The sequence below is a fragment of the Pyxicephalus adspersus genome, chromosome 3 (assembly GCF_032062135.1).
Source record: "Pyxicephalus adspersus chromosome 3, UCB_Pads_2.0, whole genome shotgun sequence".
NCBI lineage: Eukaryota > Metazoa > Chordata > Amphibia > Anura > Pyxicephalidae > Pyxicephalus > Pyxicephalus adspersus.
In genome coordinates this window covers 148639267-148662274 of record NC_092860.1, presented here as the reverse complement: position 1 = coordinate 148662274, position 23008 = coordinate 148639267, and the positions used below count along the sequence as shown (strand labels likewise).

Genomic DNA, 23008 nt, shown 5'->3' with positions numbered 1-23008 from the left:
GGAAAACTGAGGACTCCTGGTGGTAGACGAAGATTACTGCAGTGGCAATTTCTAGAGAGGAGGTGGTTATTGTAGCCAGGGCTGCTTTATTTTTATTTTGTTCGTTTTTGAAACTTCTGGAATAAAAATTCTAGATTTGAGCCATAACAAGCCTGCTGGTTATCTTTAGCAGAAAAAGTCACAAAGAACTTGAAACTGACAGTTCCCATTGTACTGACAATCTGTTTCCTCTAAATATTGGTTCGTGTACAAAACGGCTGTTTCTGAAGTTACTTGGTGGTATAGGTGGTAGGTTTATTGATTTCCCTTCAGCAGATGATCAGAGCATTTACCCTGAACATTAGAGTGAGCCAGGATCCCTCTGACCAAGACGCACACCGCACAGCCAGCCTTAAAGTGCTTTGAGGAGCCGGGTTATGATGAGATAACCTTCAGGTCAGCCCCCATGTTGTCCTGAAGATAATGCAAGCTTGTAGGGGCCACTGAAGACGATCAATAGATAGCCATGATCAATTATTTAATATATAGATGTGTTAAGTGAAGCTTGACAATGTTCTTCAAAAGCTACTAGGAGACATCAGCCAGCCAACAAAAAAAAAAACAATAGGTCTTTAATCTGGATAGATATCTATATTACCTATTCAAGACAACATGCAGTCAGTAATCCAATGTATTTCAGCTTGTTTTTAAATCTGCTGACTGCATGTGTTTTCTTTTTTAAATACATTTTCTGCATGAACAGAAAAATGCCCGTTGAGCCTGTCTGTTCTTGTAAATTTCCTTTTCTTTCCTTGATCATCCTTTCTAAAAAAAAATTATTCTGTAGCACTAAAGCACTTCCATCCCCAGGGTGACAACACGCTTCTTCCCAAATACAGTGAGTGTTGTCACCTTTGCGCAGGGAGTGAGTTACTTACAAGATCACCAGGTTAAACGAATGTGCAGCCACTACATCTGGAATATAATAATTGCTTGTTCTTCGGTTTAGATACACGTCAAGATAACTGGTGTCACAAAGGGATATATCACACTACTGCAGTAATACACTTTAATTATGAGGCTGATAACAACCCCCATTTCTTTATGGCCGTGCAGTGCAGCGTGCATTGGAGGAGTACAGCCTGCAGCATCTTGCAGTATTGTGCACACTGTAAGATTTAGAAGAGATTGAAGTGTTTCTTATATACCTACATCCACCAAGTATAGCCCAAACACTAAAGTACTTACCTTCAACTTTGCTCCTGGGTCACTCAATGTGCACCCAAGTCCAGCCAGAGTCGGCGCTTGGTGCCCACTCACATTATGGTCTATTCATTCTGCACTGATGGGGGCTACCAACAGATGCTAAAAGTGAAGTTGTCCATACAAGGAAAAGCAACAGATTCAGTTTAATGCCCCCCAGGTAGTCAACAGCATACCATGATGGCAGCTTACCACTGGTCAGCTTGGCTTCCTTGATCCCCTACTCGTCTATAAAAGTATGTACCACCAACCGAAAGTTCCATCAAATAGCTCAAGGCTAGACACTGGTTGAGGAAAAATAGAAGTCAAAAGGAAATTTTGGAAAGTATCAAAAACTATTTTTACAAACTCATGGAACTCTCCATGACACCTGGCTATGTGGTCAAGGGGTGGAGACGACCTATGGTTTGCTGTCAATGTGGTATGCTGGAATGAGAAGTTTCTTGGATAAGAAAATCATGGCTGGTATTCTTTCTTTCCCTATTCAACCACAGGAAGCCAATAAAGCACCATGTTGTATATTACTAAACCACCACCAAATGGTTAATCATTATAAATATCACTAAACTGTCTTCTGTGTCTTGAAGCCTAGCTCTCTCTTGGATAACCCAGAATGAGTTAAAGTCTTATGTTGCAATGCGACCCTACATGCGTTAACTCCTCCGGGATTTATAGACTAGTAAATTATTTGTGAGCAAAGCCTTACTTCGAAAACCAGTAGAAAAATGCAAGTTCTGCAGAAAAAATGGCGCTGAAGTTTTTTCTACTATTAAGATGAATTGCAGGCAGTAGACTAGAAAATTGATTCTAATATTGTTAGCCATGGAAATAAAGACAGTGATTTTGTAAGTAAAAAAGGTTTGTATTAAGGATGAAGAATCAAAATATCATTGATCTAGAAAGAGCTTGCCAGTAAAGGAGCTTTGTAAGGCTCTTGGGTTGTTAATTAATATAGCTGCAATGGAGGTGATAGACACTTTAACAATGAATCCATTTGCATTCCTGGGAATATAAATCAATGTACATTCACTGGATAAATAGACAGGGGAAATACAATGCAAACCAATGGTGAAAGACCTTCAAGGGCATATAGCAAAGACATATATGGGATGTGGATATTCTCTGAAGACAAGACAGTCACAACTCAATATAATGGGCCTTAATATAAAAAGTCAAAAATACTGGATCATTTGTGCATAGGAAAAAGAGATTCCAAATGTTTTCTTTGTAAAGCGTTTTTAGATATCTAACAGAGTTCTGGAAACCTTGTAGTCTGTTTTTGGTTGGTGGATGTGTCCGGGAGAAGAATGATGTATGTAAAAGGCTTTTGACTAATTAGAAAGTTTGTATTTTGTTTTATTTTTTTATGATTGGCAGAAACTAAGAGAAAGGCCATTTGCAGGATTGCGGTGACCTTTATTGATTAGGGATGGCCATCAAGTTGAGTGACCAAGCATCTTTGTAAGGAGATCGTGATAAATAAAGACAAAGGTCTTGACCCTAGTTATTGATGCTTGGGGCACACAGTGTCAGTAATAGTTTCCTCTCTAATTACATCATCTCTTCATTACCTTATGGCAAGAGCAATGTATTGTGTTAGTGTCTGTGTGACCAGGATACCTTGGAACTCTACGGCTGGAGACCCTGGTTTACCAGGTTGATCACCAAATCTTTGGGCCAACTGGAGCTTCCTCTGGTCCTGCTGAGCATAGACTGAATGCTTTATGTCGACATAGAACCAGTCACTGGATTAGACAGAAATAAACATAGCTATGATTTCTTCTACTCTAGCTCCTTCTTCAGCTTCTTCTGAATATTAGTGGATCATACCATAACTCAAATAGAGGGGGAGCTAGATGCAAACCCTATATAACCCCTAACAAATGCTGCAGGGTAGGACAGGGTTGAAGGTCATACTCAACAAAGAGGTGGAAATATTCTACACTAGGTGAAACTAAAATGTGTGAGATCAGAGAGAAAAAGATGTTGAAGGCCTGTAATAAAACTATGGAGGAAGCAAGCAGGGTTCCTGTAATGCCACCTTTATAGTCAACATAATGATATGATTGTTCATTAAACTGATTGTTTTGTCAGGTATATGAACCATCGTCTATTAGTAGCCTGTGTAAGCTCTTCAACCACATTGCTACCACATTGCTACCATTCCTGTATATTTCTACCTCCTGTAAAGTATACCCTTCCATCATGACCATTACCTAAGCTTTTCTACAAATAGAATTCGCCCCCTTTCTAACTGAGTTGTGGTATGATCCACTATTATTCAGAATAATATTTCAGGCATCCTCCAATTTCAAAAGTTTTAATAAATAGCTAAAAGCATTTCCATTGATCTTAAACAGAAAATATCATTTTTAAGCACAGTAGATCATTTCCAGTTTGTTCTTTCTCTCAGCTTTTGTACCAATACTATTTGCCATTAGCTTCCCCTTCATTGGAGCTGTGGTATGATCCATCATTATTCAGTAGAACCCTGGCCCAAAACTGAAGTCCACCAACATCATAAACTTCTGTTTCACCGCACAAAGCCCCTTTTTTTTAAATCGCCAACAGTATTTTTTTAGATATTTGTATGGTAAATATAATTTATCTGTAAAGAGTAGAACATTTCCATTCTGTCTTTTCCCTCAGCTTATGGACAAATACTTTTTGCCATTAGTTCCCCTACAATTCAATTGTGGTACATGGCACTATTATTCAGAAAAACCCTGGCTAAAACCAGAAGTCCTTCAACTTCATAGTTTCTGATTGACCTCAAGAAGCCCTATTTTAATAAATAGTCATTTTTATAGATTTGTGTAAAGTACAAGTTATTCTTTTATGAAAGAAATAGGCGACGATCATGGCTTCCTGTACAAGGTGTCAACATTCTCCTAATTCCCATTTTTGTCAAGATACAACCAGAACCAAGGGTTACACCAACTCTTTGACCACATGGAGCCAGATCTGTTTTGAGTTAATAGGTAAAAGGTCAAGATGACACAAATGAGATCAGAAGATGGAGAGTCTTGTATAATGAAGCATGTTTTCACAACACTTGAAGAACAACCTGGAGAGGCCCAAGGGTAATAGACCCTTTTCATCAGATAGGACAAGTGGCCTGGCTAATGCATATCTATCTGAGTAAGGAGTCACAGAGCAAGGTACAGGCATTCCCTTCCTGGCCCCAGTGACCTGCCAACCTCTAAATATTCATTGTGCATCATAGATTCCCGGACAAGTTCAGCTACGTTAATGAGGACCTGTCCCCAATGGCTGAATCCCTCTACTTCTTCAGGCTTACTGTTTGCTGCACTTTATTACGGTTAAAACTGCACTCCAGGCAGATATAAATTACACAAAGCAATGCTGCTCTGTATTCAATATTACACTCTTTATTGTGTATTTTAAGGCAATCAGGGTAAGTGCCTCAATGTGACCTAATATCAGGAAGCCAGAGCTTGAACAATGTCTGCCTGATGCTAGAGTGAATATAGCACTGAAATGCAGGTAAGGATGAAAAACGGAAAGAAAAATCTTTAAGAAAACATCAAATTCTTTATCATCCTAACTGCATTTGCATGTTATTTAAGGTTTGCCTCTACATTAAACAAACACCAATAATATTATTGGGACTTTTGGGGTAGATAAAATCACAATAATAGACGTATTAAAACATGGTAAAAATACATATTAAACCTTACATGACCAAGATGGCATATTTTTGTTTAACATGTGTTTCTCAACGCGTTTCGCACAAACTGCTTCATCAGGAGACAAACTATTTATTGCATCATTGTGTTCATTATATGAACACATGCCACCCCATATACTTTCCTGGTTATAGCCATGTAGAAAAGTTCAATGTCACAAACAAGGGACAGAAAAGATGTTGAACTTCCAACAAGCTATCACCAATAGGCATCGTATGGGGACCTTATCAGTTAACACGCACAAGTATATGAATGTCCAACAGTATCTCCACGGATGATAACAGGAATCTTAACAGGAAGCTAATAGCGCATGAGAGTCTCCAAATGCTGTATCCAGACATCATGATCCATTCCCCATAGAAGGCATCCTTACTATATACTCAGGATGTGGTAAAGGAAGGACCTACCATCATATATCAGATGAATTTTGCATCTACATTGTCAAGAAGACTGAGTGTACCTACCTAACAGGGCTGCTGTAATCATAAGACTAGCTGAACATGCTTAAAAATTCCTTTGCAGGTGAAACACAGCATATTTATGTATTTCCAATGTCTAACGCTGGAGTTGAAGAATTGAGTTTGGTACACTCAGAAGTTGTTTTATGAAGACTGACGGATCATTGCTTTTCATTGCTTTGACCTTCACCCTGGTTCATTGGTATTTTATTTTGTTTTCGAGTATAAAAGAGGGATAATAATGAGGGAATGAAGTACGAAAAAAGTGAAAGTTGAAGGATTTCTAAAACAAGAAAAAAGGACGGGGTTATCCGCAGAACTGAGTGGGTGTTCAGGATCACATGGAGCATGTGGGCCATGGGTCAGGTTGGCTTGCATTCTGCAGAGAAGGCTGTATAGTGTAGCTTTATGGAAGTTCTGCCATAACACCAGTCACCCAGGTATTGTCACATGGTTACAGACTCTAGAAGTCTTTTGTTACCTGACAGCAGTCTCCTTCCTTTAACTATAACCTGACATCAATTTCTAACAACTGCACATTACTACAAAAGTCTCTAGCAGACTCGGCAGCATTCTCCACCTGTTTGCTGTAATTTGGCAGACATATCTAGCAGTCTACTGTAACTCAACAATAGTCTCTGTCCATTTCTTGTATATTAACAGCAGTCTCTAGCAGTCTCCTGTAGTTTGGCAGCCTTCTCTAGCAGTCTCCTATAACTCGGTAAAAGTCTTTAAGATCCACCTGTAACTTGTTAGACATCTCTAACAGTTTCCTGTAGCTTGGCAGCAGTCACTGGCAGTCTACTATAGGTCAGCAAAAGTCTATAGCAGTCTCTTAAAATTTGGTAGCTGTCTTTACTGGTCACTCATGACTCAAAAGAAATCTTCAGCAGTCTCTAGAAATCTGTTGTAACTTAGCACCAGTTTTAGAAGTCTCCTGGAACTCAGCAAAAGTCTCTAGCAACATTCTGTAATTTGGAAGACGTCTATAGCTTTCCCCTGTAACTTGACGGAAGACTCTAGCAAGCTCCTGTAACTCAGCAGCAGTTCACTGTAACTTTACAAAAGTCTCTAACAGTCTCATGTATTTGTGATAGCGCTGTTCAATAGTTTCCTGTAATCTGACCGCAATCTCTAGCAGTGTCCTCTAACTCAGCAGCAGTCTCTAACAGTCTCATGTAACTCAGTAGAAGTCTCATGTAACTCAGTAGAAGTTTCATGTAACTCAGTAGCAGTCTCATGTAACTCAGTAGCAGTCTCATGTAACTCAGTAGAAGTTTCATGTAACTCAGTAGCAATCTCATGTAACTCAGTAGCAGTCTCATGTAACTCAGTAGAAGTTTCATGTAACTCAGTAGCAATCTCATGTAACTCAGTAGCAATCTCATGTAACTCAGTAGCAGTCTCATGTAACTCAATAGAAGTCTTAAATAACTCAGTAACAGTCTCTAGCAGTCTCATGTAACTCAGCATCTGTCTCCTATAACAGCCTGCTCACACTTGTCTCATTATGTCTCACATGTCAATTACCTGCACTCTCCAGCAATCCCCTGTAACTTGTCATCTGTGTCTAGCAGTCTCCTGTTACTTAGTAGAAGCCTCTAATAGTTGTCTATAATAAAGCAATTATTCCTTGTGACAATGAATGTCGGGTCAGGTAGCAGTGTCAAATCTGGAGTTCAGCTCAGGTGGCTGTTACAATCATGATTTAGGTGTGACTCCAGCTTTGTTAAAAAGCCGCCCCCAAACCCAGAATAACCGACCTGCCCTCCCGAGGATATGACTTGCAAGGTTTTGAGCACATTTTTAGTACATTCACACCTTTGATTTTTTTAAAACCTTGCTGTTTGCATCTCCATTTTCCTCAAATAAGGAATTTTTTATCCATCATTATAGCCACCTAAGAAATCTGTGTTTTAAAGCTGCAGCAAATAAACATTAGATAAAAGAAAAAATTGTTGGTGATTGTTCCAGCAACAGTTAGAATAACTGAACAATGTACAGGCAAGACTGCTTGTTTTCTGCAATGTAGAGAAGTCAGACAAAGCAGGAGACTTCCCGCTGCGTCGTCCCCCATAGGAAATAGTGATCGTTAGCTTTTGGTTGTTCAGTGATAAAGTAGATCACTATGTGACATCTATACAATATTAAAAATCAAGCGCCTGTACACAGTTTAAGTCAGCATTACAAAAAAAATGGAAAACTTTTATCCCAGGGGATGGTTAAAATTTGACTTCTTCTATACAGTAGAGAATCAGGTTTCTGCAGACTCTCCGTCCATCAGCCATATGCAAAATATCCCCAAATCACTAAACTATTTTTTAATCTTTTGACAGTTTAAAAAAACCTCACAGCAGCTCAGAGAGAAATAGAAATGTCACTATTGAGTATATATAATAATGCAATAATAGCTTGTTATGCATATATACAGTATATTATTATTATTATTACAGTATAGAGATTCATTGGTTATTTGTAGGTCTATGTATGGGCTGAGTAGCAGATCAGACCCACCGAGGTCTCTTCAATAAGCTTTGATGAGCAATGCTACAATTCCATTCCCAGGAGTCCAGGCATTCTATATCTGCTCCTAAAACCTCCCTATACCCCAATGTAATCCTACTCTCTGCTACTCTAGTTTCTGTTCCATTTGTGAATCAGAATGGCCCCATGGTCTAGTTATTTTTTTTACATAAAGCCTGGTAAAATGACTTAACACAGGTTAAAGTTTAATCAATAGAAGTATTAAAATGTCCAAACACCAACCTATCAGCTGTAATAGGATTATGCAATGGCAGTTTGGTTCTAAGTCACATGACTTGGAGCCACGGCATGACCGTACTGGAGCATTAAGTATAGCAAAGGCTTAGGTTAAGGAAGAAAAAAATGCATTTGCAATACAAAGTCATAGCTATTAAGCCGTGGATACCCATTCAAGCTTGTATCCTTCTGCTGATATAAAACAGTAGAGCAGAGAAAAATGCATTGATGCTGCAACTGGTTTTTCTTTGTGGTTCAGACCTCCTCAACTATAACAAGATGACACAGGATTTTATTACTGCCTGAACACTGGAAAGTTAGGAAAAACTTCCTACCCACCTTTTCCAGTCCGAGCTCTTTTCATCATTTATTGTCAGCTTGATCTAAGATTTCACATGGTGTGCATGGGATGATTTGACTACAAGGCTTGCAATACTTTACATGCAAAGTTCATTGGAATTCTGCACAGCCTTGATTCAGAAACACCAGCCAGACAATATAACCAGGTGTCTGATATTTTAGTCCAACGTCCAACCCAGCCATCTGATTGGTCAATAAAGAAGCAGAAGAATACCCTCCAATTGTGCGATACTTCCCCCATCTCCTAAATTGTAAGCTCTTGGGGGCAGGGTTCTCTCCTCCTCCTGTGTCACTGTCTGTATCTGTCTGTCATTTGTAACCTTTATTTAATGTACAACGCTGCGTAATATGTTGTTGCTATATAAATCCTGTTTATTATTATAATAATGATAATACCCCGTGCTCTCCCTTTGTAAGCATGTTTACAGAGCTGGGTTAGGAATTCGCAGCCCTCCTTTTCTCAGTGGCTAGGACTTTTGTTTTTGGAGTCCCAGGTTTGATTATAAGCCAGGACACTATCTGCATGGAGTTTGCATGGGTCTCTAGTTTCCTCTTTCATCCCCAAAACATGCAGTTGGCTTCTCCCCACAACTGGCCTTAGACAGTGTTATTGACATATGACTATGATAGAAAGATTAGATTGTAACCCCCCCCCCACGAGCGACAATTAGCGACATGACTCTATTCAGCACTACATCATATGTTGGTGCCATATAAAATAATAATAATAATCATAGTTGTGTGTTACTTCCCCCACCTCCTAGATTGTATGCTCTTCGGGGCAGGGTCTTCTCCTCCTCCTGTGTCACTGTCTGTATCTGTCTGTCATTTGCAATCCCTATTTAATGTATAACGCTGCATAATATGTTGGCGCTATATACATCCTGTTTAGTAATAAGCGAAGAACTTCTGCAGTTTAATGTACATCTGAACTTAGCCTTATACTAACTTTATTTAAACAATCTATTTCAATGGTTTAAATGAATACATAAATGCAACTTTTTATTTTTTTTTTTTTTAATATCTGCCAGTTTTCATGTACAGAATAATTGCAGACACAAAAATAAGGTAAAATGTTCTCAGCAGGAGACAAAATGGATTTTTCTTTTTAACATTTCCTTGGTGTACTTCTTTCAAATTATTTTTGATGGATTCTTACTTCACAACTGAATAAATTGAAAAAAAAAAAACAATTTGTAAATGATTCTTGCCTTCCAATCTATCTCAAGGGCTGATAAAATGAGTAAACTACGGGAAGATCATATCCTATTTATCACTGAACCTGGGACTGGGGGGGTAAGATGACCCGTGCAATTGTGCAAGGAGTGGAAAGGAATACGCAGCCACTGATTCAAGGGAAGGGTGTCAGGGGCAGGGGGCAAAGGTCGCTTTATACTCTACTAAATTTTTTTATGGCCGACCAGATGCTCAGAGTAAGGTCAAGTAATAAATCTTAATTGGCCAGTCATTCTACAGTGAGGATGTGCTGTGGAGGATTCTGGGTAAGCTAGGGCCATCCTTAAGTGACTGGTAGGACTTTAGGGCTTCATTTGAAAAATTGTCTTTTCTCCAAGATCGTGGGAGGAAACTGGACCATCTGGAGAACCATAAACCCTCAGGGGGAGCTAAACCCAAGAATCCAAACTTCTAATTATTTATTTCATGTGTTTATTTATGTCATATGGTGATGCAGTTTTCTATGTTCCATTAGGGATCAGCCTACTGAACATTTAAAGGAATTCTCTGGTCTAAGTCAACAGCTGGACACAGTTTTGGAATTCTAGGTCAACCAATACCAAAAAGAGGACTGCCATATGCCCATTTGCGGGATAGAATGTTCTTTTTGTCAAGAGGGGCTTTAACAAGGAGTAAAATGTAGCTTATTTTACAGTCCTGTAAAAAGGTCACCATTAGAAATTTCTGGATCCTTTACTAGGCAACATTTCCATGCCTACCGCCCCGTATTTATTAGTTCAGCAAAAGTCAAGCTTGGTCCCCCCACAATGGCGACCCTGGTCCCATAGACTTTCTTCCAATGATAATGGTTATGATGACTTGATTCACTAAAATTGGTTCTCTGATTCTGTTGCCCTTGCTCTTGGATGACTGTATTGTAATAGATGATGTTCAGTGCCCACTTACATTCTGCCGGGGGACAAGCAAGGGTTTCAGTGAATATTACTCTGAATTTCATTTCCCTATAAGTGAGCAACATATCAAGAATATTTGGTAGGATCGCTTCGAATATACTTACCTCCTTTAATTGCAACAGTGGGGTAGCAAATGAAGTTGCTGGTATAAGGTTTAAATGCTGGTTCTTCTGCTCCACTTTATGCTTCTCCGTGGTTCTTGAACAACTCCCCCACATCTCAGCACTTGGAAGGTGTTAGTTTTCCCCCATTAGCTGCTAATTCTAATTTTATAAATTAATTTACAGTTAATGTAAAGCCAATGACAAAAAACACATATAAACTTGACATGGCAATTTAGCAGGTGATGTTGCCATGAAGGTTCTTGTTCAGGGTTCAAGCTCTGTGTCTGTTTAACAACTGTAAGAGCCAACTTGCAGTTTCAGAATAAACAAGGTCGGGGTTGTCATCATTAGGAAACCTGCCCTGGGAAATGCAATGTGGCCATCACTAGGGGAGAGGTAGACACAAAATGGATGTCCAAAAAAGTCCAATGGATGTCCAATGTCCAAAAAAGTGAGTCAAAAAAAGTGAAAACAATTGTGCTGTGATCTTCTACAATCCAGGTGCATACGAGCTGTATTGCTTTTGTGCTACAATTCAAAAAGCATGCAAGCCTCTGAGTGGGGAAATGTATTCTGGTTCTTAAAATTCTTCCAGAGTCACATGGTCGGGCTCTGTAAACTTCATAACGTTTCTGAATCCGTCTTTACCCTATATAAACAGAGAATTATTGTCTATTTTCCAGCCGGAGCTTGTATCCAAGGAGAAGCATTAACTGAGCTCCTCACCTTCTAGACACAACTATTCAATAAGCCGCCCTGATTAACAATCTTTGAAAATACACAAGTAACATGGGCTTGAAGATACACGCAAGGCAATTTAATGATTTCACAACCAAAACGTTCAAACAAATTTGAAAGGAGTGAGAAAGACTGATATTGACATATTACTCAGGATTCCTACACTTAAGATGGAATACTAATGGCTAATGAAATACATGGCTGAACTAACTCTATCAGAAGGACATTTCAGCAGAAATTATAGAATATTAGGGCCACAAACCATGTTGAGGTTCTAAAAATTGTACTACTATAAGGAAAACTCCAAACCCACACAAACTGAATGATGGAACTACAGGTCCTGTTGAGGTTCCAAAAAGTAGACTCCCATAATCAAAACTCCAACCCCACTCAAGCCTCAGAATCTCTTAGGTGTTATTGTTACACGAATGTAGACATCATAGTTGTGATCAGAATGGTGGGGTTGGCAAGGCCAGAAAGGGGTCATGGAATAAATATTAGTTTATTAGCTTTATCAGCAGATGATGGAAGAAGGGACTACAAGTCCAACTGAGGTTACAAAAAGTAGACTGCCATAACCAAAACTCCAACCCCATTCAGGTCTCGATACCTCTTGGGTGTTATTATTACAGGGATGTAGCCATTGTAGTTGTGGTCATGATTTTTGGGTTGGCAAGGCCAGAAAGGGGTCAGGGAATGAATATTTGTTTATTACTTTAACCAACAGATGATGAATGATGGGACCACAGATCCTGTTGAGGTTACACAATTGGACTGCCATAACCAAAACTCTAGCACTACTCAAGCTTTGGAACTTCTCGGGTGTTATTGTTATAGGGATGTAAACCAGATCATAGTCATAGTGGTTGGGTTGGCCAGGCCAGAAAGGGATAATGGACCAAAGCCTTAAATGTAGTAGCTTGCTGTCTCCACGTCTTAGCTAAATCTTGGAAAATTGTAGTTGGTCATTCTTTGAAATAGCTCAAGCTTTTGTTATTAGAAATTTTTATTTTTATTAATAATATTAATATTTTATTACCTTTTGCAGCAGATTTTGTTAAGGTTGCAAAGAGTGGACCACCGTAACCAAAACTTTAAACCTATTGAGTCCCCAGAACCTCTTGGGTGTCATTGTATTGGAATGTAGAGAAGGCAGGTGGGTTAGGTTGGCCAGACCAAACCGCATCAAAGCCATCATTGTAGTATCTTGCTGATTTTATGTTTGAATTATTCTATAGCTAACACTTAGAACAAAGTAGCTGGTCAATGTTCAGAACAGTTGACAAACTGACTTAATTTTGTTGAAGTTATTTTGTCAACTTCAACTCAAAGTTGAAATTGACAAAATAACGTTTTATAAATGTTAAATAAATTTTGCAGCTGATGCATTATGGTTAGACCATAGATACAATAAGGCTCCAAGAAGTAGACTACAATAACCAAAATCTCAACCATATTTAAGCTTTAGAACTTCTTATATGCTATTTCTATTAGAATGCAGACCAGATCATGGTTCAAAAAATGGATTGTTATAACCAAAACTCCAACCTTAGCCTTGGAACCTCTCAGGTGTTATTGTATTTGCATGTAGACAAGATCATAGTTATAGGCAGAACGCTTAGGTTGGCCAGACGGGAGAAGGGTCATAGTCCAAATCCATGAACGTAGCAGCTTGCTGATTCTATGTTTTAGCTAAATTTTAGAACTAGCTGGTCAATGTTCATAACCAAAAGTTTTTATTGGAAAAAAAATCTCATTAATATTAGTTGAATCAGATCTGTTGAAGTTCCAAAAACTGGACTGCTATAATTAAAACTCCAACCCTACTCAAGCCACAGAACTTCTTACGTGTTATTTCAATGAGAATGCAGACCAAACGATGGCTGTAGTCAGGAGAGACTAGGAGAAAGGCCAGGCCAGAAAAGGGTCATGGAGCAAAGTCAAGAATGTAATCGCTTGCAGAGCCCGTGTTTCATCTAACCCTTGGCATTCAGTAGCTGGTCAGTAATTATAATAATAGCTCAAACATTTGCCTTTAGAAAAATAAACGTATTTGAAATATTATATTTATACATTTACAGCATAGGAAGGCATGTTTATTTATTGCACACCTTGCACATATCTTTTATTTGGTAAAAAAATTATTCAGCAAAGTTTATTAACTGCAAACTGTATTTTCAGCATGAGGAGATGCAGACTCATTGCGAGCTCTTCACTGTCACTGCCTGCAGATTATAAAATATATTACAATAGCTAACTACTGTCTCCTACAGGCTGTGCGGTCTGAGCTTTCCATTCTGCAGATGTCAGGAAGGGAATGGAAAGGGGGAGTTGTCTGATTAGTTTACCTTACATCCAAGTGTTCCTCTGATGAATATATGGATTTGTCAGCAATTTATTTGCTTTGTTTAAAGCTTTGAATTGTTTAATATAGTCCTCCTATCTGCACATGTTTTTACTATAATACTGTGCATTCTTCAATATAAAAAAGACAGATAATATAAAGGGATTTTATATTAAAACCCAATCCAGATTGATCATAGGGCCACCTAAGCAAGATTCCCTGTGGGAATCTAAGTAGTCCAACTATACCAGGTCTGTTCTTGCGCGTCTTTTCATAAGGAAGACTTGGTGTCTAATGGTGTTGTGCCAGTACAGACAGTGTAAGAAGAGAAATTTTATGTGTTTTGTAATGTAGGTCAATGCCAGTGTAAGGCAGCTTTCTCAATCCTTTTACTTTTAAGGAACCCTTAAAATAATCTTTAGGTGTTAAGAACCCCTTGCTATAATCAATCAATAAAACAATCAATCAAAAAAAGATGTTTAAAAAATGCTTCCCTTACAGTCAGGGTACAAAGGTTCTTGGTTTCATCCAGCTGGTTCTGCCAGGTGGTGTTGGCCCTTGAACTATGCAGGAAACATTTTAAAGCAACTTCTGAAGGAACCCTTGGGCTCCATGGAACCCTGGCTGGTCAAGGAGATTGGAAAGCCAAAGCTACTACTCTGCTTAAGGCCCTTTTGTGTCATAATCCTTCTTTATTACTATTTAAAGTGTCCTTTACATTACATTAATTATTGTTGTAGTCTATTCAGCTCCAATGACAACAGCATATGGTAAGATTTAATGAACACATGCAAGTGAATGATGCAAAGAGAAATATTCTACTTATGGCAGGATTTCCTCTAAACCAGTATTTTACTTGCCCGGGTCATAAAAAACGTATCATTATTATAAAAGTAAAAATTTCAAAAGGCCGGTAGTTATTGCTAAAAAAAAAAGTAATTTTACCCTATAATTTGCTAAAATCCAATTGTTTGCCAATAATTAAAGCCCTTTATCTAATATCACATCAGTTGTTATCTGTCAAACAATGAGCCATTTATTATTAAAGCAAAACTCCATTTAGAAATCTTTTTTGATTTTGATAGAGTGAAAGATTTTTGTGATATTCCTATTGCCATCTCTAACTTACTTTTCCAAGTACCCCCAATCCCAACAAGCGAGAGGAAGTCAGTTAGCAGTATAAGAGTTTCCAACACCTTCATGCTTGATCCAAAAAAGAAAGTTGCGCCCCTTAACCACAAACGTATTCCCGCCACATTCCCCCAGGTACAATGCTGTCAAACCTGGAATTAGCAATATCTCAAATAGCATTAAACAAATTCCAAATTGTTGAAGGTGTAAGCTGATCCACCACAATGACTTAATCTCACCAAATATTATCAGCTCACTGCAAATTAATCCATTTAAATATGCTCCCTATGAAGGTATGTTAATACCAAAGGCTAATATTAATCCCTTGCAATGAGTCTGCAAACAACACACTCCAGATTAATGTAGAACGAGGCTCTTAAAAGGTGCAACAGTCACACGAATTGATAGATAGTTGCATTCTTTGAAAACGTTCTACATTCTTTCCTGTTTGTCAATTGGATGGAAACAGAACAGAAAATTGCTGTTAAATACTGAATTTTGTAAGGTTTTGCTTTGGTAGTCACAACAAGTAGGAAAAAGATTACACAGCAATGTGCAATACCCAAAGTTGAAGGTGACTTAAGAGGTCTTTTTATTTGACTTATTGCTTTAGCATATCTTCACTTGTACCCATAGATGGGTAAAATACAAAGGAATACTTCTGTATGGGACCAATATTGTATTTGCTACCACTTACCCATTTTACATCCTGCTTAGCAGAATAGTAGCTGATTCAGGCTGATAGTCCTTTATAATAGTTTTCTGTAACTATGTTTGCCAGCTGCAGGGCTGGGATCTTCCGCAGAGCACTAATAAATCACTGAGGATTTACTGTTAACTTTTAAAACATTATATGCTGCCCCAAAGGTGGCACAGCCACAACTTATTACTTATGATTTCATAACGGAAGTGATGAAAGGTGGAGATCGAACACAAAGTAACCAAATGCCTTCTGTCTCTAAGTTAAAATATTTCCATTGTTAGCAGGACCCTCGTAACACCCAATCTTCCTAAAGTTATTCATAAACTTGTCAAAAATCTTAGTTGTGGTGGAAATGTCTAATATTTATACTAGATATGGAAGGCTTGTTGATTAATTCTCTCTAAATATGGTGAAACTGGGATAGATGGATCAGGACTTGCTGTTCTTTACTATGGAAACCGAAGACAGGTACACTTTAATTGAAAGGGAGGTAGGGAGTTATTTAGTTAATTTTTGTGTCAGGTCATTGGTTCTTGATTTGGGAGCATTGTAGACTTTATACAGTATGGGCAGAGGAAGGGCTTATGTAACTTTACTATACTCCCCATCCCCAGCTACGCCCCACACTGGAAACATTTCCAAAAAATCCTTATTTGCACATGCATTGCTATGGGAACACCTTACTGATTTTAGAACAATATGTTCCTGAAAATTGACAATCTGTCTTCACACTGCTGCCATATATTCACTGATTTCTACAGTCCTTTGTCTCCTGAAAGCATAGCAATCAGAAGACTTGGCCGTTGTCTTCATCATGGAACCATGGGGTTCTGGCACAGGATTCAATGCATTGATGGTACCAAAGTCCAAACTATATGCGCAGCTTTGGATGTTTGAAGGTTTTTAGTTTTCTAGGCAATGGCAAAGCTAGTTGGTCAACTTCCCCTTGACTTGATTCTGATTTTATGACAATATTAGCCATAATCAATTGGACAGCATGGAGGAACCAAGAGATGGAGGGTCCTCCTTGGTTATAGTTATATTCATTGAAATTGTTGGCCTTGTTCTTCACCACTCATCCAAGTGGTTTCCTCAGTTGAGCATGAAGAAAAATACTCCAATACTTGCGACAATTAGTCGCTTTCATCCAACCACCAGGAATTGTGCCAAGCTCCATGCTGATTGTTCAAGAACACCATTGGAGATGTGAAAGTTTTGAAGCCATTTGTTCTAATTTTACTTATCAATAGGGTATATTTTATTATAATATGTAAATGAGAACAGAATGAGAATGAGAACATATTCTAGCTCAGAAGTAAAACTTACTAAACATTTATCCCCCCCTCCTGAAGATTGCACCCATAGACTTTCCTGGCAAAATAATATGATTGGCTTTGAACATATTGGTTTGCATGATTGGCCATTGGAATCTCCAAGCAGTGCCAATGGATTTATGTAGGTACCATAAAAATATATATAAAGTATTTTTATTTTCTCATGACAACCAACCCTGACTCACCTTCACCCTGTAATATCTCGGCTCTAGTATGAGTTCAGATATGATTGGCCATTTAGTTGACACAACTCCAAGAACATTGGGTATGATGGCTCATTGGGTAGCATGGAGAAATGTGTTTACATGTTCTCCCCGTGTTTGCATGGGTTTCCTCCAGCCTTCCAGTTTCCACCTATATCCCAAAAACATGCAGTAAAGTTAATTGGCTTCCCCCTCAAAAAATATTGACCTTATACTAGGTTAATGGCAAATGCCCATGGTAGGGACACCTTGGTCATGCAACTAGATAAAGTATGATTTCACCAATTCTGTCCATATTAACGTTATAAAATCCATTAGCGATACAACCATTGTAAATAATTGTTTGCACAGTACAGATATTTCTAGAAGAAATGCAAAGCTTTAAATTGAAGGTGTCAAAAATTTGCTCACTTGCTGGCTTCAACGTAAGTAAAAAAGATGCTTTGTCCATTATTTCTAACTATTTGTCAGCTCTGTGCTGTAGCTTCACATTTTATTTAAACATAGCCCATATAACAGACAGGTTCACTTGAATGCACGGAAGGCAGGGGGTCAGACGACTGACACTTCTCAAGCAGCAAAGACTGTGATAAAGGAAGAAGTAGAGGTCTGGATAAATAACTGCATGCGGCGCTGAGAGAATAGCCACTGGGAATGTGTGATCTGGCATCAGGAGGGCGGAAATATGAATTATAAAAGAATGTGGGGGAGCTGGGGGAGAAAACCAAGGGGGTTATGGAATTAGAATGAGCCGCCTGTGAACAAAGAAGAGACCATGGTATCCTTTAAATAGCTGATAGTATATTGAAAGGAAGTGAAAAATTGGGGCAGAGGACACAAAGCTTAAAGAATACATTACATCCAGTGGTGGAGATGCAGAATGGAGATAAAGGGGAAGGTACAGCTGGAGGCTTGGCAGCCAAGATAGCAACTGTGTGTCTATAGGAACTTAGTGATGCTGCTGATGTGAATTTGCTTGGAATACACGCCGCTTCCTCGCAGTTCCCTGAGTAACAGTATAGCAGACGCTGGGAAAAGCAGCAAACCTTGATAAATCAGGGCAGCGGAGTGCAAGAAAGCATCAGGGGGAGTGCAGGGCAAATGTGATGACCACAGTTATATGGAAATACACTGAACACAAAAAGAGTGAGTGAAATGTGATGGACACAGAGAAAATGTGATGAGTGCAGTGAGAGTGCAAAGTTATGATCATAATGAGAGTGCAATGTGATGGGCACAGGGAGAGTGCAATGTGATGGGCACAGGGAGAGTGCAATGTGATGCAATGTGATGGGCACAGGGAGAGTGCAATGTGATGGGCACAGGGAGAGTGCAATGTGATAGGCACAGGGAGAGTGCAATGTGATGGGCACAGGGAGAGTGCAATGTGATGGGCACAGGGAGAGTGCAATGTGATGGGCACAATGAGAGTGCAATGTGATGGGCACAGGGGGAGTGCAATGTTATGGGCACAGTGAGAGTGCAATGTGATGGGCACAGTGACAGTAAAAATGTGATGAGTAAAGAGACAGTCCAATGTAATGGACACTATGAGGGTGCAGATCTGATGGGCACAGTGAGAGTGCAATATGACGAGCACAGTGACAGTGCAATGTGATGGGCACAGTGACAGTAAAAATGTGATGGGTACAGTGACAGTCCAATGTGATGGACACTATGAGGGTGCAGATGTGATGGGCACAGTGAGAGTACAGTGATGGGCACAGTGGGATTGCAAACATGATCAGCACAATGTGAGCGCATTGCAAATGTAATAAGCACAGTGAAAACATAGTACAAATGTGATAAGTACAATAAGGGTGCAGTGAAAATTAAATAAGCTCAAGAGGAATCTAATACAAATGTGATAAGCACAGGAACAATGTAGTGTAATACAAATGTGAGGAGCAAAGTGAGAGTGTAGTACAAATGTGAGGAGCATAGGGAAGAGAGTAGTACAAACATGATGAATATAGAATAAATGTGATGAGCACATGGAAAGTATAATACAAATGTGATGAATAGGGGGAGAGTGTGGTGCCAATATGATGGGCACATGGATAGTGTACAGTAAATGTGAGGATCACATTGGAAGTGTAATACACATGTGATAATCACACATAAAGCAGTCTTAATGAACACAAGGAAGGTGCAATCCCAATATAATGAACACAGTGAGAGTTGTAGTGTGACGACGAGCGATGGTAAAGTACAAATGTAATGAGAACAGAAGGAGTGCAATGTGATGAGCACAATCAGGCATAGAAGGGAAGTATAGAATGTTTGCATGCTGCTCCTTATAAGCCAATATCAAAGCCAAACAAGATTCAGATTGATAGTTTACAGTTAATGCATGAGACTTCTCTTATTACTATTATAATATAATTTTATGTTTGGTTACAAAAGCGCAGCAGTGATTTACAAAACACAGGAGCACAAAAAGTCAAATCAGTTTTTTACATCATTGCACATATATATGATTCATATTCCCTATCCTGGTGTCTGTCTATTCATCCAATCTTATATCTCTCTCTTACTATATAAACTACACACAGACCCCACTTGACTTCTGTATAAAATCATTATATTTGCTCTGTGGCTGGCAATATGCTGCAAACGTTGCAATAAAATCAGCACTACATATAAGTATAGTACACACAAACACACACTGCAGTGTAGCTTATATACACAAAGTACATTTCCTATATTCATTGCATTATTTAAAGAACACAGTGACTGTCTATCCCAGCAATTTCCCAATACAAAGCTGTGATGTACATTTTAAGTGTTGTATCATAGAGAAAAGATTCCACTGCCCCCCCCCCCCAAAAAAAAAAGATATTATTTGTATAATTAAGCTCCCTGCTGCCAGCAGGATGCCAGTCTCCACACATAATGGCATTGCTACACACAGTGGAATTAGTACTGAGCCAAGTCTGCCCCTTGCACAGTGAAAAGCAGGTGGCAGCACACATACACCATAAGACTCTGACAGTGCCAGCCTTGGTGCTGCCCCTTGTGCAATGCCAGTCTCATAACAAGCTCTGCTATTTTAATAGTAGTCCTGTGCCATTACAACAAAATTCATCTTTATGCCAAGGCAACCAAAGATAGCTGTAAAAAACAGTTCTCGTGAATAAGATGCCATCTCCATGCTCTTGTCAGCACCATGCCCAAGTAACTATCTTGCACCATGCCAGCCAACCAGCCAGGTGCCTATCTACTAGGTGTACATTACAAAGCAGCCAGCTAATGATGGCACTGTCCCTAGCCAGGTGCCAGGCTATCACCAAGCCTCATGCAAGCCCAAGCAATGTACAAAGTGTAATCTCCTTGTGATGCCAGCTTTGCCACTGTATGTAAAAATCAAAGTGCCACTTACCACAGATGAGGAGAAGCAGGACACAACCATACAGCCTGAGCGAACTCATGGTGACAGATCCCCTTGGCACAAAGACTGAGATTTAAGAACTGGCACTAAGCTTTTAGCTCTGCAGGTAGGGAGCTCACAATCTTCCCAGATCACTTGTGCACCACTTCCAATACACATTCCCCCTTCAGACCAGACCTGAGAACCTCTACATCCAAATGTGGGGAAGAGAAGTTTTACTGCACCCCCTGCTGCAAACTTCAGCCACACAAAATAGGAGACTCTGTCTGCAGGAACTTTCCTTGCAGGAATCCTGAGGATGGAGATCCAGGCTGTAAATCCAGAGCTGGTGGTATCCTAAGATAGGAGGAGAATGGGGTGATCCTTGTATTATCCTGAGTGGGAGCACTGAAGGTCCTGGGGATCAGCACAATGACAGGTACCCTTTACATCCACAGTCAATGAGAAGCTTGCTGGTGCTGTGATCCTGCGCTCCAGCTCTGCACAATGCAAGCTTGCATAGCACTGGCAGCCTCAGGTCTATGGCTCAGCTCTAGAACAGAGCTGGTCTCTGCTGCCTGTCACAAGCACACAGCTTTGGAGTGTTTTAAAGGAACAGAAGCAGCCATAAATTGTAGGGAGCAGCAGCTTTGCTCCAGTTCCTCCCTCACTTGCATGCAAAGTCCATCAATCACATAGGGAGCATCCTGGGGACTATTGCGCAGCTTACAGATCCAACAAACTTCTATACATGTCAGATGGGAGGAACTGCCTGGTGCCAGTTTATAATCCCTATACCCCTGGCATGATTGCAAACCAAATACAATAACTCAAGCTTAAATATATGTAGAGTTGTACTAATACTCATAATATGGATATATTTACAATTGATTTATATGTATAACCCCCATGTGTATGTGTGTACAGGCACATATAAGCTTTTATCATGATCATACAAATCTTTGCAGAGATAACAATATTTTTCAGCACTTCTTTAATGTTTCATTATTTACCTTGAAGTATAACTCATCGATGCTTTGATATGGTCCGACATATATTACGCATATATGTATATATGTAAATGAAATATGACTATGTTACTGCACTGTACCTATCTTCCAGACCGTAAAAGTGGACATGAGGAAGCCCACACTGGCGAAACGCGTCGGGTTAATGAGACTCAACGGTTTAACATTAAACGCTGGCACATTTATGTATAGTACGGCTAACCCTTGCCCATGATGTATAATCGGCTGGGTAAATTACTTTATTGCTGCTATTAATTATGTATGAATATTATTACAAATACATAATTCTTTGTTTGAAACCAAGGCCAAAAACCCTGTCCTTTCATTCCGTTTTTTCTTTATTCCTACTATATATTAGGGGTTATTATAATTATATTATATTTTTCGACTGAGGAAATACCTCTTTCTTTCCTTTAGTTCATATGTAAACCAAAATCCAAATAGGGATTTATATATATTATTATATATATTATTATTATATATTATATATTGATGTCATTACAGAAGCTTCTCTCCTGTTAAAATGAATAGCTTGATCAGATACTTCTTGTTATTGGGTGACAACTGTCTTGCAATTGAGCCCCTGCGTTGTCACTGTGACACATGGCTGTGCCAAAGGGCGTTATGCTTGGATGGACCATTATCGTCATTTCCGGGCGCACAGCTAAATGAGCTCCAGGGGTGTCACCATCGCCATGCCGCTATGTGTTTCCTGCGGTGCACAAACACAAAACGGGGGCTCCTGTGTTGTCATCATGTTGCCATGAAAGTGGCTTTATGGTTGGGCAGCAGCAGGTCACGGCATGGTTCTAGAAAGTGGGGGTTACTTTTGGAAGAACGGCAACCCGTGCAAATGTGTTTTTCACTCCTGGGTGACAACTATCTTCCAAATAAGCTCTTGGGTTGTCACCATATCACACACCACCATGTGTTACATGTACAGTACAGGTTTGCTGCTTCTGGGTGCAGAACTGTCACTTGGGTGCATTCTTGAGTTGTCACCGTGTCACATGGCCCCCCAGGCTGGCTGTGCCGTCATGGGCATGGGGTCATCATGTGACACACCGAAATGTGCTACACCCAGGGGTAAAACTATGGCTCAAGTGCGTTGAGTTGTCACCATGCTCCATACATTGCTGGCGGAGACTGAGGCTGAGGGAGTTGGGAACCATTTCTTTTTTTTGCATGCCCCAGATTTCGGTGCAGTGCAGTGCAGTTTGCTTCTCCCGGGTGACAACTATTTCCCAAATGGGCTCCAGTGTTGTCACTGTGAGATGCCGATTCAGAACATTGATGGTTTATGCAGTGCATGTAGACAAGAAGTGGCTGAAAGAGAATGGTGGAGATCAGCAATAGGCAAATGAAGAAAAGAT

At 39.5% G+C, this 23008-nt stretch overlaps 1 protein-coding gene across 1 annotated transcript in view; it reads right to left on the bottom strand.

Moving 5' to 3' along the window:
* The window catches only part of GFRA4 (GDNF family receptor alpha 4), a 283113-nt gene extending 261852 nt beyond the window's left edge, over nt 1-21261 (bottom strand). Inside the window, exon 1 of the mRNA XM_072406654.1 lies at nt 20620-21261. Coding sequence (XP_072262755.1) covers nt 20620-20668 — 49 coding nt within the window. The 5' untranslated portion in view covers nt 20669-21261. The remainder of the gene's footprint in view (nt 1-20619) is intronic.
* Between the last annotated feature and the right edge of the window lie 1747 nt (nt 21262-23008).